This window comes from Elaeis guineensis, chromosome 7 (assembly GCF_000442705.2).
Source record: "Elaeis guineensis isolate ETL-2024a chromosome 7, EG11, whole genome shotgun sequence".
NCBI classification, from domain to species: domain Eukaryota; kingdom Viridiplantae; phylum Streptophyta; class Magnoliopsida; order Arecales; family Arecaceae; genus Elaeis; species Elaeis guineensis.
In genome coordinates, this window is record NC_025999.2 from 12,192,225 (window position 1) to 12,206,923 (window position 14,699).

General features: G+C 37.6%; 1 protein-coding gene across 1 annotated transcript; it reads left to right on the forward strand.

The window, feature by feature from the left end:
- Positions 1-469: 469 nt before the first annotated feature.
- Positions 470-13,225, forward strand: LOC105049137 (large ribosomal subunit protein uL1c). The gene is made up of 7 exons (XM_010928702.4): positions 470-931; positions 1,069-1,248; positions 1,345-1,399; positions 3,519-3,646; positions 10,723-10,806; positions 12,558-12,683; positions 12,820-13,225. The coding sequence occupies exons 1-7, from the start codon at positions 614-616 to the stop codon at positions 12,955-12,957; spliced, it is 1,029 nt and encodes a 342-aa protein (XP_010927004.3). The 5' UTR covers positions 470-613; the 3' UTR covers positions 12,958-13,225.
- The last annotated feature ends 1,474 nt before the right edge of the window (positions 13,226-14,699 follow it).

Below are 14,699 nucleotides of genomic sequence, written 5' to 3' on the forward strand. Positions count from 1 at the left end.
ACGCCTTTGAGAACAGAAAGGAAGCAGAGCCAGTGAGGAAATGTGGAAGTTTTTATTCAAGAGATCATAGATTTTGTACTTCCAAAATTATGAAATACTCAAAGGTACCTTCATCTCATAGATGAAAAATATGGAGTTTTGAGGGAGATTCACTTTGGCTGTCTTTTGACACCGTCTCTTCCTCATCGTTCTACACTTCTCCGAGTTACTTTTTTTAATATTTTTTTATTCTAATCATTCATTCCATCCTCACTCAATTTTGGCTACGAAATCTCAGAAGAAAAAAAATATATATGCATATATGTATATATATATATATATTTTCATAAGTCATTAATAATTATATCATAAATACGGATCGTACTAATGATCCGGCAAGTACAAAGATGGGCACCCGGCAATTACAATAAAAGTCCTCAAATACGGTAACTTTCCATTCTTTGTCCTGGAATCCAACGGTCTACGGAGAACCACCACGCCGCATCCTGATCGTCCGGCAACGCATCATGGCAACCCAGCCCGCCCCGAAACTGCCTATCATCGCTCCAAGCGTCTCTTATCTACGCTCACTCCCTTACCCCACCACCCCCCAGCCGATCCCCACCGAGCGGCGATGATGGCCGCCGTCTCCTCCCCCTTTTCCCTCTCCCCGCCGGGCGCCCTCGTCTGCCCCAAGCCTGCCGCCCCCACTCTCTCCCTCCGCTCCTCCTCGTCCTACCCCTCCGTGGCTCTCCACACCCTACACTCCCGCACCCCATGCCGCCCCATCGTCTTCTGGAAGCCCCCCACCCACGCGGAGGCTGCCGTTGTCGTCGCCGCTGCCGCCGGCGAGACCGTCGTCGTGGAGGAGGATGATGCCGCCGCTGAAGCCCCGTCGCCTCCTTCCAAACCCAAGACCGGCAAGGCCGCCTTGCTCCTCAAGAGGGACAGAGTACTTCCTCATCCGATCTTCCTTCTTCTTCTTTACTCTCTCGATGTTTGTGTCTGTGTTTGTGTTCGTGTTTGTTTGTCGGATTTTAGAGGAATTAGTGAAGGGAGTTCGGATAAAGGTGGTATTTTGATGAGCAGACGAGGTCGAAGCGGTTTTTGGAGATCCAGAATCTGAGGGAGAACAAGAAGGACTATGATGTGCCGATGGCGGTGGCGCTTCTCAAGCAGATGTCCAACATTAAGTTTGTCGAGTCCGCCGAGGCCCATTTCCGCCTCAATATTGACCCCAAGTACAATGACCAGCAGCTGAGGGCCATGGTGTGGATTTTCACTAAATTCTTCTCTTTGTTGCATTTTAAATTTGTTTGGTTGTTGCGGCATTGATTGCTTATTTGTTTTTGTATCTTCTTGTAGGTGAATTTACCCAAGGGGACAGGACAGACTGTTAAAGTGGCCGTTCTTACACAAGGCGGGTAACTAGATACTATTGCTGATACATTGGTGTTGCTTGTAGCTTCGCATCTCACACAACTATGCCGGAGTTTAAATAGGTTTAGATAATGCCTTTTGCTTTATGAGTAAGGCTTTCCTACTCTTCCCCAGTGAACTGACAGTATAATTGTACAATGTGATTTCAATAATTTGATTTTTCTCATTTTTTTATGTTGTGGTTCCAATTGTGATTTTTCAATAACTAGTCAATGTCCAAGAAGATAAATGTTCTAGATCGGTAGTGAGCTTTAGAAATAAATTAAAGCGACTCTGACTATATGGACATTAGAAATACTGTTTGCACAACTTGCTTGTTTCCTATCTTTTCATTCATGTTGAATGGAAGTCTTGGTCTCAAAGCTGTACTATCTTTTTAATTCATGGAAACTGTTCTGAAATTGTGTGTGCTTTTATATAACATTGTAATTTGCTTGGAGGGCCATGATCATCCAGCTTGCTTAAACTGAACTGGATGATTATGATTCAGATGGAATTAAAGCCATCCATCACATACTGCTTTTGTTAAATCCCTGAAGTCTAACTCCACATTTTTCCAATGCTGTTATACGAATACACAATTGCACCCCTCATGAGTTAAACCAAGCCATATATCCTTCATTTTGACTCATAGTTTAGAATCTCATTATTGTATTTTATTTAGATTCCCAATTTCTTATTCCATTTGTGTCCAATTTGAGGCATGATCAGAAATTGTGGAAACTTATTATTCTCTTTCTACTGAAAAACCTTGTCAAATTGCCTATTGATCCATAGTGTATGTCCATCAGCTGATCAACATTTGGGATCACAAACTCTGGATGGTCTCTCCTACCTTTATCTGAAATCAGTCTGTTCAACACTAGTCAGATGCTATCCTTTTTACCTTTTGTAATCCTAGTGATCCATGGTCCTTGCTTCCAGGAGAACTAAAAAATTGTTTGTTCCTCAACAAAAAATTCATCAAAGCATACACTAATCTGTAGATCCATTATCCCTACACCTAAGCTTACAATGCTACATGATATTTCCATTAAGTTTCCACCTTTTTATGCTTAATACTATCTGGAACTTAAGATCATATTGGAAGTTCCAGCAGACACATAGTTTCAGTTCTGCATTGGTAATCATGTCAAATTGCTCCACTGGTCCATAGAATATCAATCAGCTGATCAAACACTGAATGATAATTCAACAAATTCTGAATCTTCTTCCTTAATTAGATGATATCCTCTTAAACCTTTTGTAACCCAAGAAGGACATAATCTTGGAAGTGACCACATTGTTGGAGGCCGATGTTTTTCTTAATATGGTGAAATATTTTTGCTTTTCTGACCTCTAAATTTCTCTCTGGCATTTCATCAACTTTCAGATTTTTGGGTATCAAAGACAGCTAGAATAGGCAAAGTTTAAATATAGTGTGATGGTGTCCCTATGATAGCTATAGTGAGCCTTTTGTGGGCAATCATAGTAAAATTTTGCTCTTCATGGTGCCTATGCCTAGACTTAGACTTTCTGGTAGATGTGCCTAAGGATTCATATTGCTGCAACAATATTTGCAGATATCTGTTTTTGTCACAGATCAAGCATATTATTGTCTGTGACAAAAGGAATTCCTGGACCGTAGTGGGTTTCTTGCAAGAAATACAGTGGTTCTTAACTTATGGATGAATTTTACTCAACGAACAACTTTTGTAGGATAGACATGAGATCAGGTCACATCCCCATTGATGATGGAGCAGCTCAGCTCGTCAAAGCAAGAACGAAGTCAGACTAAACATTGGGATTATAAAATTAAAGAAACTTGTCCTATCTTAGATCATTTGGCTAAGTTGCCTTGACTGTGAGTGAAGATTCCTCTCTTAAAGCGGAGCCCATCCAACAATGCACTTGAATCAGCTTAAAGCAGCTGTTGTTTATTAAAGTTGAACAATTCATAGAAGTTTGTCTTTGTGGGCATAATTGGAGACTTTGCCATTTAGATCCTTTTTCGGATTTTGTTTTAGTATGATGATGGTGTTACATTAATTTTTTCTACAGCAAGCTTTTAAAACTTTATGCTTCCTAAATCTGATATTTATTAGGTTTAAATTTTATAGGAGAGAAGATTGATGAAGCAAAAAGTATAGGAGCTGATGTAGTTGGTGGAGAAGATCTAATAGAACAAATAAAGGAAGGATTCATGGAGTTTGATAAGTTAATTGCTTCACCAGATATGATGCCTAAGGTATGTATCCTATATTCAAAGTGGGTCTTCTCCTTGCCTTTTCTTTTAATGATACAGATAGAGGTTGTAAGCAAACTAAATCATAGGAGTTTATATTTTTACTTTCTGAAGGAAATGTCTTTCACCTGCTATTAAATATATAATTTTGCCTCAAAGCTAATGAAGTGAAATTTTGATCAGCCATTTAATCATTTGACTGCATAGTTAAAAAAACAGTGGTTGAAGAAACTAGAATTAATCAGTTGATTTTTTAGATTTTGTTAAGATTTTTATTTGTAACTTTTAGCTGGTTGGCCACATAGTACCTGTTATATTAGGTAACTTTGGATTTTTTTTTGGGCAATAATCTACAAAATTCCTTATGGTTATAATTTTAGCAACAATGCATATATTCTTTTGTCTACTTTCCTAGGAATGATATGCAGATTACAGACATGATTGTTATATGTAAACACTTTGTCATTTGCAAGCAATGTTCTGCTTTTAACTAGAATGGTTAATCTATGCATGATCTTGTCAAATTTAGAACTGCAAGCCTGTTTCTGTATTGAGTTTCCCATCACATTCATATGTCATCTTGCTCTGAAAAGAGACACACCAGCTGTTATATAAGCTTCATGAACTCACATTTTCATAATTTATCATAATGCACTTAGTAAGAGAAAAATTAAATGAAGACTACTCAATCACTTAAGGATTCTTAATTTTGAAATTACTACACATGTATTGTCCATCCATTTATTTTCTATGTGATAACCCTTCCATGAGGACTCTTAGCAGAAGAGAAAGAAAGCACTAGGGGCAGGCTATGTATTTCTAGTTACGGATGGAGCCAGTTTAAAGGATTCTTTCAAAAAGAAATGAATCAAGATAAGCAGTCAGCCTATCCATACTCTTATCAGTAGCTCTTTAAGATATGAAATATCTATAATCATTGGTGTTGAGACTTGTCTAAAATACCAAAAGAGTGCTCCTAGATAGGTCAGGAGATCTGGAAGTGGCTGGTAAGAGAATGACACAACCTCTCTGCTTCTCCTGTTTTCCTTTTTATCTCTCACCAACCATCTTGCCTTCTTCTGCTGCATCAGTAACTCATCCAATATTGCCACCTAGATATGTAATTTTGCCTCTAATATGTTGTTTATCTATGTATATTTTCTTGTTACACCTTTGCCTTCTGATAATTGAGCTTGTTTTAGAATGCCTAACTGGAGGAGGATTCTTAGAGACCATCTAAGTGCTTCAATAACCTCTGGTGGAACATAAACTAGAGGTGCACCATTTCTTCTCATTGTGCTAATTGAAATCTATACTTCAGAAAATAATATCTTCTGCAATTCCAGTTGTTAACCTACCACTTTTCTTTAATTACCGCTGATCATACTTATGTTATGAACTTATTATTTGCTTTCATAGGCTATGGTTTTCTGGATCACTAATTGTTAATTGTCATTCTAGTGGAAATCTGGAGTTATAAATTTCCAACATTCATTGATAAGCACCTTTTTGATGCTTACTTGTGTTCATATTGCATATTCGATCAAGGTTTGTGTCCTCCTAGAAGAGATTTGATGCAATATAAAATCCAAAAGCTGTAGTTGGCCTTGTGATATTATAGCTTGACTGAAGAATTAAGATAAATATTTGTTTTGTTTGACCTGATATTTTATAGCTGTTTGGGGAGCATGGTGAGATATTTTCAAGGATGAAACTTATATTTGAATCATGGATGTCAGATGTAGATAGGATCTTTTGTTCAGCATTATTAGTGTATAGTAAAGATGACCATTTGATCTAGTTTTCAAATAAATTTTAGTTGTCCATTTGCAATTTCGCTAATTTTAGGCTTTCTAGGGAAGAAAACTGAAAAATAAATCTGAGGCTCTATAGAGAAGAAAAATGAAAAATTGTATCGACTAATGGGATTGAATCATGTAGAATGTGAAATGGAACACTTTCATTAAACAGCATTAGGAGATTGAGGTCTTGGATTATGAACATGACACTTAATTGTGAACTGGATTACAATATATTGTGGTGTAGAAGGGAGGGCATCGTTAGTCCCATATTGGTTGTGAGTCGAGGACTCTAGCTTATATAGAAAGGGACCATCCTTTCCATATGGGGTATCTTTTGAAGGACAAAACCGTAAGGCCCATGAGCCAAAGCGGACAATACCATATGCCAAGCCATGAGCCCTTGGCTACGATAATAGCACACCAGGTAGGGGACCACCTTTGCAACTTTGGGGCTTTTCATGTCCGGACACCAGTCTATGGTGAAAATAAGGAGGGTATCTCCTGTTCGTACACAGACTCCTTTACTGGAGAGTTGTAGTAAAAATAAAGAGGATATCTCCAGTCCATACACAGACTCTTTCTTGACTGGAGGGTTATATTGTGGTGTAGAAGGGAGGGCATCATTAGTCTAACATTGATTGTGAATCAAGGAAAACTCTGGTTTATATAGGAAGGGACCATCATTCTCACGTGAGGCACTTTTTGAAGGGCAAGAATGTGAGACCGATAGACCAGAGCGAACAATACCTCACGTACCGAGCCATGAATCCTTGGCCGCAACAAAATATGTGCATTCAAAGCTCAAAAATCAAAATGGTTATTATTTGCTTTCATAGGCTATGGTTTTCTGGATCGCTAATTGTCAATTGTCATTCTAGTGGAAGCATGGAGTTATAAATTTCCAACATTCGCTGATAAGCTCATTTTGATGCTTTCTTGTGTTTATATTGCATATTCAATCAAGGTTTGTGTCCTCCTGGAAGAGATTTGATGCAATATAAACTCCAAAAGCTGTAGTCGGCCTTGTGATATTATAGCTTGACTTAAGGTAAATATTTGTTTTGTTTGATCCGATATTTTATGACTGTTTAGGGAGCATGGTGAGACATTTTCAAGGATGAAATTTATATTTGAATCATAGATGTTAGATTTAGATTGGATTTAGGAATTCTATACTGGCTCAAACTGGTCGGTACACCCCGTACTGAGCCAGACCGGTGGGGAATCGGGATGGTTCGGCCAGAGAAAGCAGTATATCGAAGGAGGGAGAGGGAAAGAGAGGAAGAGATAGAGAGCGAAGGAGAGGGAGAGAGCAGATGCCGTCGGAGGCCTGCTGCAGCCGTCGGAGGGCCGTGGAAGCCTCCACAATTCAACTGTCATCTGATAGGGCTTTTAAACGAGCGATAAAGAAAGAGAGAAAGAGGAGGAGCGACGTATTGGAGGAAGGCATAGCCGGCGTAGTGACCGTCGGAGTTTGCCGGGTGGTTGCCATGGCCACCAGGCGGCAAAAACCGTGCGGACGAAGCCACGGTTGCAGAACAGGGGCGACAGCCCCTATTCCTTTATCGTATTTTTTTTTTTTTAAATGACGATGAATAGTGAAGCCCGGCAATCGATTTGCTGGCTTCACTTTTTGAATTGTTTTTAAAAAAATTGAAAATAGTGAAGTCGGGGCCATCCGACGGCCACAGCGGCCAGCCGACGACCTCTTTGACTGCCTGTCCGACAGCTTTCCCTCCTTTCTTTTCTTTCTTCCTCCCTCTCTCTCTATTTCTCTCTCTCTCTCTCTCTTTTCCTCCCGATTCGTTTTCTTTGCCTGTGTCGGTTCGTGCTGGTCCGATCCGGTATGGATCCGTACCGACCCATACCACCGGCCGGCTGGCCGGCACAAGATCCGGTACCGAGTCCACAAATCTTGGATCGGATCTTTTGTTCAGCATTGTTAGTGTATAGTAAAGATGACCATTGATCTAGTTTTCAAATAAATTTTAGGTGTCCATTTGCAATTATGCTAATTTTAGGCTCTCTAGAGAAGAAAACTGAAAAATAAATTTGAGGTGCTATAGAGAAGAAAAATGAAAAAAACCTATCAACTAATGTGATAGAATCACTTAGAATGTGAAATGGAACACTTTCATTAAACAGCATCAGAAGATCGAGGTCTTAGATTGTGAACATCACACTTAATTGTGAATTGGATTAAAACATATGTGCATTCAAAGCTCAAAAGTCAAAAAGGTTATCCTCATCTCCATTTATGCTACCACCTAGCGGTTAGTCTAACTGTAGCTGTGAAAGAAAAGCTCTTTTTGGAGATAATATTCAGTAGAAATGTCATAAAATCTACAAGAATATGTTATTTTTGGTAAAAGATGACTTGGTGACTATTTGTTTAGAAAAACTGCTAACTATATTTAAGTTTTTGGTAGCTCGCACGTGGAGGAATTTTAGTACCATCCACAATAGTTCTAGGTTTTGGTGTCTTCTAGCTCTGAACCATGTTAGAAAGTTGCAATAGTTAATCATACCCACTACTAAAGTATTTTTGTGTTGCGTTGGGGTTGGGGGGGTGGTTGTCGAGGGACATGCACACACACACAGTATCTTGACAAACATACATGCAACTTTGCGTGCCCTCAGCTTAGTAGGGCTTCCCCTTACATGTAAGTCAATGATGGACAAACATGCATTGTTGCTGGCAAATTTCTTTAATAATTAAAATTTATTATGCTTATTTTTTTATTTTTCTGACTTCAGCAATTCATGGTTTCTTTCTGAATTGCTTTTTTTATTTTGTTGAATTCTTGTTATTCATTTAGTTGTATCAAAAACTAGTGTTTTTTTTAATTTTTGTTCCTGAAATTTTATTGATTTTTTCAGAACTTTTGTTGAAGTATGAACTTTTGTTCCTTAATTCCTATCCTGGTATGATGCTTATGTGCAATTCATATAGGAAAGCTACTCTAAAGAATCCATGTCTCATACTGGATAAACACCATAGACTTGAGGAGTGTGCTTGGTAAAGTCATTATGAATTTATGGTGAGCCACTTGATTTAATATAGGCAAGTCTAGAATGAGAATCATGGTGCAAGATGGGTGGTTGATCTTGACCTGCTTTGTTCTCATGAACAATAGGATCAGGGGTCATTTGAATACTGCTCCAGCTATCACAGCAGAAAGGTTTGGAAGCAGTGGACAAGTGCATAGATAAGAGAGAGGGCATCACAGACTGATTAAACATATGGGCCTTTGCATATTTTGAGCTTGGCACTAGAGCAATATAGGTATATGCATATGTACATGTATATGTATTTGTCTACGCACAGGTATATGTATATGCATACATCAATATGTGTACATTTATGTATATGTTTATGTGTGTATTGTTTCATGATCTTTTCAGAGTTGAGGCGATGTTTTGGTGATTAAGAAGCCAAAAGAATGGTTATTAGACATATCATTGACATCAACCTTACTTTGAAAGCATGTAGTTCTGGCAAGGAGGGAGAAATCAACCGAAAGTGATTGTTTCTTGGAGTTACTACTTGGTGCATGATGCAACTGCATTGGCAAATGGATGGTTAACTAGCCCACATTGAGGTCATGTTTGTAGATAAGGTTGCTACTCATGTTCCACCAGAGATTGATTGATTGAAGCTGTCACCTTTTCAAAAGTACTTGATTATGCACAATAGGACATATGAACTTCTCTTATCCCAAGCATGTTTTGCTGCACCAGACTGTGCCACCCTGTATGATGCATACCATAATGCATCAGCAAGGTACTGAGACTTGGTATCCCGCCCCCCATAAAAACCCTAGTTTCAGTACTGAGGTATATACTGTGCCAGCACTTGATACAGGGTGTACTGGTTGGGTACTGGCATGGGGTCCAACACTGAGACTGCTAACCTTTCTGCCAAGAATTGGTTAACTTGCTTCACAAAGGTAAGTCACTGCATCGGTATCTGAGCTTTGTACTTTGTTGGAGTAGAGAGCTATTGCTTATAATTACCAACATCAGCATGTATAGAGGAAGGCTAGTTCTGTGACAGAATATCTATCTTTCCATGGGAGGCATTTGAATGAATGTACATGAGGTTTGGGTGCCCCCAAACTTGATCACACATGGAGTTGTCATTGATTGCTTTTAGAAATTATATATTTGCTTATCATACAGATTCAAGCTTTCCTAGATGACTGAATAGCCCGTGGATTCTCTAGCATCTGAAAGAAAAACACTGGTCCATGATTTAAAGTATGTGTATTGGGTGCGGAGATATTTAGGTTAGGTAATCATCTGACAACCGTATTCAGTGGTGTACACATGGCTAATCAATTTAAAGGTTTACGTTGCTAAAACAAGTTCCTTTAGAGAGAAATCTGCATTCACTATTAGTAAGTAGCCAAGGGGCTTTAGACATCTTGGATTGTTTTTTGACTTGTCTCTTGAAATAAATAATGGTAAAAGCATTTTTCATTAATAACAATCATTTACCTTCATGGGGCCGGTAGATAACAGTTCATGTGGACCACCAAGCAAAGAAGCATAATCTTGACAGTTCTAGGTGACAATAACTTGAAGGACCTCTTGGTGGACAAGGCATAAGGGTCCTAATTGGTCTTTAAAATGGATGGATGGAGGCAAAGACTTTGAGAGGATGTGGCCTGTCTGTTGGATGATATGGTGGGTCGGGTTGCTGCATCTTAACCTCAGAGAGCATCACAGAGAAGGCATTTTTCCATGTTCACCCGATCTTATAGGGGGAATCATAACTATTAATTGCAGCTACTATACTAAAGCCACAAATGATAGTCATGTACCATCAACAAAAGGTCTCTTTATGTTCTTTTTCTTTTCTTTTCTTTTCTTTTTATTTTTCTGAGGGAGAGGAAACTTGTCAGCTGATGTGCTATGTACCTAACAGAACAGCATGAGCTACAAATCTGTCAGGAGCCGAATTTCTGGTATAAAGTGTATACATTCTTCAATCTTCATTATATTGTGATCTGTAGTGACTCTTCTTTTGTGTTTTTGAAGTTTCACTACATTTCAACATTCACTATATTTAGATAGTTTCTGCTTCTACAATGGAAAGTCTTTCTTTATTTATTTGAGCTTCATAATATATTCCATGACTAAATATATTGCCCAACATAGAAATAGGTCTGAAGAATTGCTCTATTTATAATTTGTCATTGATTTCTTTGCCCAAACTGAGAACAATCTATCAACTGAGTTTCATCCCAGAACATCTTGTTGAACTTCCTTCAGGTTGCCAGTTTGGGGAAGATTTTAGGACCACGAGGACTCATGCCAAATCCCAAAGCGGGTACAGTTACTGCAGATATACCTCAGGTATCACTGGCTGATTTGCTGACATAATGCTGATTCCATTTTGCAGCTTTGCTATTTTCAATATTCAGCGCACAGAAGTTGATCCTAGTATTGCTTTTTCTTGACTGGGTCGGTTCCTTATTTACTGCTAAAACGATAATGAGAAACAAAGCTAAGCCTATGGAAGGGTGGCAGTGTGCTTATTTAAGTAATGGCTTCTTAGGCCTGACTATGACCACCTCAGATTTGTTCTGATTGCAAAAGTTGTGGAAATTTTATTGCTCAAGAAGGTGAAGTTTCTTGACAACACACAAATCCTAGGTGTAACTTCAGAGAATGTAAAGTCACCTAACATTCTTAGACTCATTTTTGCTAGACTAAGTACCTTAATTTATGAGGTAAGATTTGATATCTTGGTTTTGGGGCATGTTTCAGTTGAACTGAATCAGTGTGCCTTGCCTGAGCAAGTATCTTCTCACCTTGGCTAGTTTGAAACATTGGATTGAACCTTAACTAGCATGTTAGGATGAAGTATCAATATGAATAGAGAAAGATTTTTGAAAACATATTGAGATAGGATAACCATGAATAAATAGAGATTTATCAAAAACATTTTAGGCATATTTTCTTTTTATGACTGTTTAATATACCATAAATCAGTGATTTTTGTGTATAATCTTGATAGAATATATCTCCACACAGCAAATATCAATTATGACACAAGGGATACACGCGCGCATATGGGTTTGTCCGCTGCACTTAGTTGCATGTTTTGAATTTTTTCCTGACATCTGAGTTAATGTGGTCTAGTTGTATGGTGTACGCTTCTCCATTTTCTGGTAAATGATTGGTATTTCATCACAAGAAAGAATTCTAACATGTTCCCCATCTTATGTAGATGGTTGGCACAAAGAGGCTTTTTTTTTTTTCACTAGTTCCCCTCCCTCGCCTCAAGCATCTAGATTCCAAGCTCCATCATCTTAATATATTTTAATAATTTTCTCCATTCTCTAAATTGAGTATTTTTCACTTTTGGTCCAGTACAAAAGTGCTTTACTTTTGGTACAAAGTTTCCTCCTTTCAGCCATTGAAAATGTAAGGCAATAAAATTAAGGATCCAGAAATTCAAGTCTATTGGTTCATGAACTATTAGTTTTCTCTCACACCATAGACTAACGTTAAGATTAAACAAATAAATCTGACCATCAGCTAAGAACTATTTTTTTTTTTTTAACTATAAATCACGCCTTTTGGTTGAATATACTGGTTGGATTTTGTTACATTGATCACTTTCTGTATTAGTTTCGGAGGTCATGTCACAGAATTATTATGTTCAGCTGCTGGATATAAGAGGGAAATTATTTTCTGAAATTTGGTGCGATGGCACTATGTTAATAGGCATTCCTTCAGGTCATGCACTGTGAATTCCCAGCTGTTCTATTTTTTCAGAAGAAAGGGGTGAGGAGAGATGCATCCATCATTCTAAATATTATTTTTGTACATCTGTTCAGTTAGATTATCTATTATTATCAAATCATATCATGCTTTACAAAAGCATATATCTTTGTTTTCATTGCTTCAACTGCTGTAGCTGCTATACCATTTTTTCTTTTAATTTGGAGGCTAGGAGGGTTATTCCCCACCCATCTAAATGCTGTAGTGTGTGGCTTATGCACGCCTATGGCACCCTGACTAGCTTCTATCCTTTGAATTTTAATTTTTATTATAGTTATCAACTGGGTAGAAGTTCTCTGATACAAGTACAATTGCAGGCTATTCAAGAGTTCAAGAAGGGCAAAGTTGAATACCGAGCAGATAAGACAGGGATTGTTCACTTGCCTTTTGGAAAGGCTAACTTTCCTGATGAAGATCTTATCATAAATCTGATGGCTGCAGTTGTATGTTGTTTAGCTTCTTTCTAAAGCTCCAATAGCATTCAATAATGAGTTAAGTCAACTTACAAGGAGAGACTAATTTACGTGGAACCTGACTGTTTTTTTTATTATTATTTTTTGCCTCCCTATGATATTGCAGAGGTCGGTAGAAGCAAACAAACCTTCTGGTGCGAAAGGAGTATACTGGAAAAGTGCACATATTTGCTCATCGATGGGGCCTTCCATCCGGCTGAATATTAGAGAGATGCTTGACTACAAGCCCTCTGCAACAGTCTAAATGCTCTAGAAACACCTGTAAAGTTAATCTTCTCCAAGAGTTGTTTACCATCATTGTTACTGGTTACAAAATTGTCATTGCTGATTGCTCACACAAAAATGAGATGGGAAAAGCAAAATGAGAGGGAGGTATTTTGGTCCAGATTTTTGGTGTTACAGACCAGCAACATCTTGGGTGCTGACTGTTAGCCTTGGGATTAAGTGGTCTTATTGGTTGTCTGTATTGTCCTTTCAGATAATTGCAGCAATGCATATATAATTCGGTTGAATTTTTTGCACCCCGTTGGAGCTATTTATAACCCTGTTGCATGGACCAAAAATAGGCTGTTGTCTTGCATTCTGGGATCTTCATTGTAATTTCTGTTTTTCCAATTCTTGTACATAAGGTATTAAAAATTCACTGAATGGCATGGAAGCACTTCAGTTAGCGGGTTTTCGGACTTGAACATCTTGCTGTAATTGCCACTTTCAATGAGTACGAATCTGTTGTGGAAGTATCTACATAGAGAGAACAGAGTCTTGAGGTGTAATATTCCTGGCCTTCGGAAATGGAAGTTATCCACACAAGGGCTGCCACATAGGTAGGTGGCGATTCAACTGAACTGTGGGATCACTTTGATGCTGAGAAGTCTTGCTTGATTGGGCATGGACATATCATCCGTGCTGAATTTTCTGCATTAGGAGCTGGTGACGAGAGAACTGATTTTATCGCACGTTCGCGCGCAAAAAAAAAAAAAAAAAAAAAAAAAAAAAAAAAAAAAAAAAAAAAAAAAAAAAAAAAGAGGAGGAGAGGGAGAGGACACAATTGTTAGCTGGCCTATTCATGAAATTCTTTACTGAGTTGCTTTGTAGGTGCTTGCTGACACACAGTATGTTGGAAAAAATCCCTAACATCATCTGAAATTGAAGAGCTCTTGCTTGCTCAGCCTCATCCAAAATGAGAATAAACTGGGAAATTGAAGATTATATTTAAATTATTTGCAACACCAACTTTTCCGTAGGAACTTTCAGGGAGCGAACTTTTTCTGAATCTCTTGAATCTTGATTCTTCAGCATGATTATCATTTCATCCTGAGGAGACCCCTGCCTTGTCCTTAATTATCCTCCTGTGATAAATCTTGTCAGTTTGTTTTACTCGTGAATTATTACTTCTTTTTTTGCTTTTTTTTTGGTATTATTCATATTCTACTAGAATTTGTAGTCTTGTTGATGAGGTAAGTCTGAACAGTCTTCTTAATGTTATATGCTATTACATTGTAGCTTGCATATTACAATATACTAGCACATGAGTTTTATCATTATAATAATCATATAAGATATTAATACCGAAAATATATTACCCAATAATTATAACAATGTAATATATTATTAACTACATAATGAATTACATATCATATATGAATGGTGGTAAAACATATTGTCCATTAATATGTAAATGTGAAAATCATAAAATACTATATTAAATCCTAATAATTAATTTAACGGTAAGATGTATTACGCTAATATGCAATTATATTTATTATATATAGTTTAAAATGTAGTTGCATTATATAATACGTTTCATATTACATATTAGATACCATAATATTATTAATATAATATATCTAATTATTATGATATTTTAAAAATAATAACATGTCTTTTATATAAAATTTGTACTCAAATCCAAGTTATTTCAAGTGAAGGCTAAAGGATTGTTTTGCTTGTTGCTTAGGTTGGTTCTTGCAGTCTCCTCGTTCATGG

Coding starts and splice junctions, on each gene's coding strand:
- LOC105049137 (XM_010928702.4), top strand. CDS start 614: ATGATGGCCGCCGTCTCCTCCCCCTTTTCCCTCTCCCCGCCGGGCGCC. Junction 1,400..3,518: donor AGTGGCCGTTCTTACACAAG/GCGGGTAACTAG, acceptor TAAATTTTATAG/GAGAGAAGATTGATGAAGCA. Junction 12,684..12,819: donor TAAATCTGATGGCTGCAGTT/GTATGTTGTTTA, acceptor ATGATATTGCAG/AGGTCGGTAGAAGCAAACAA.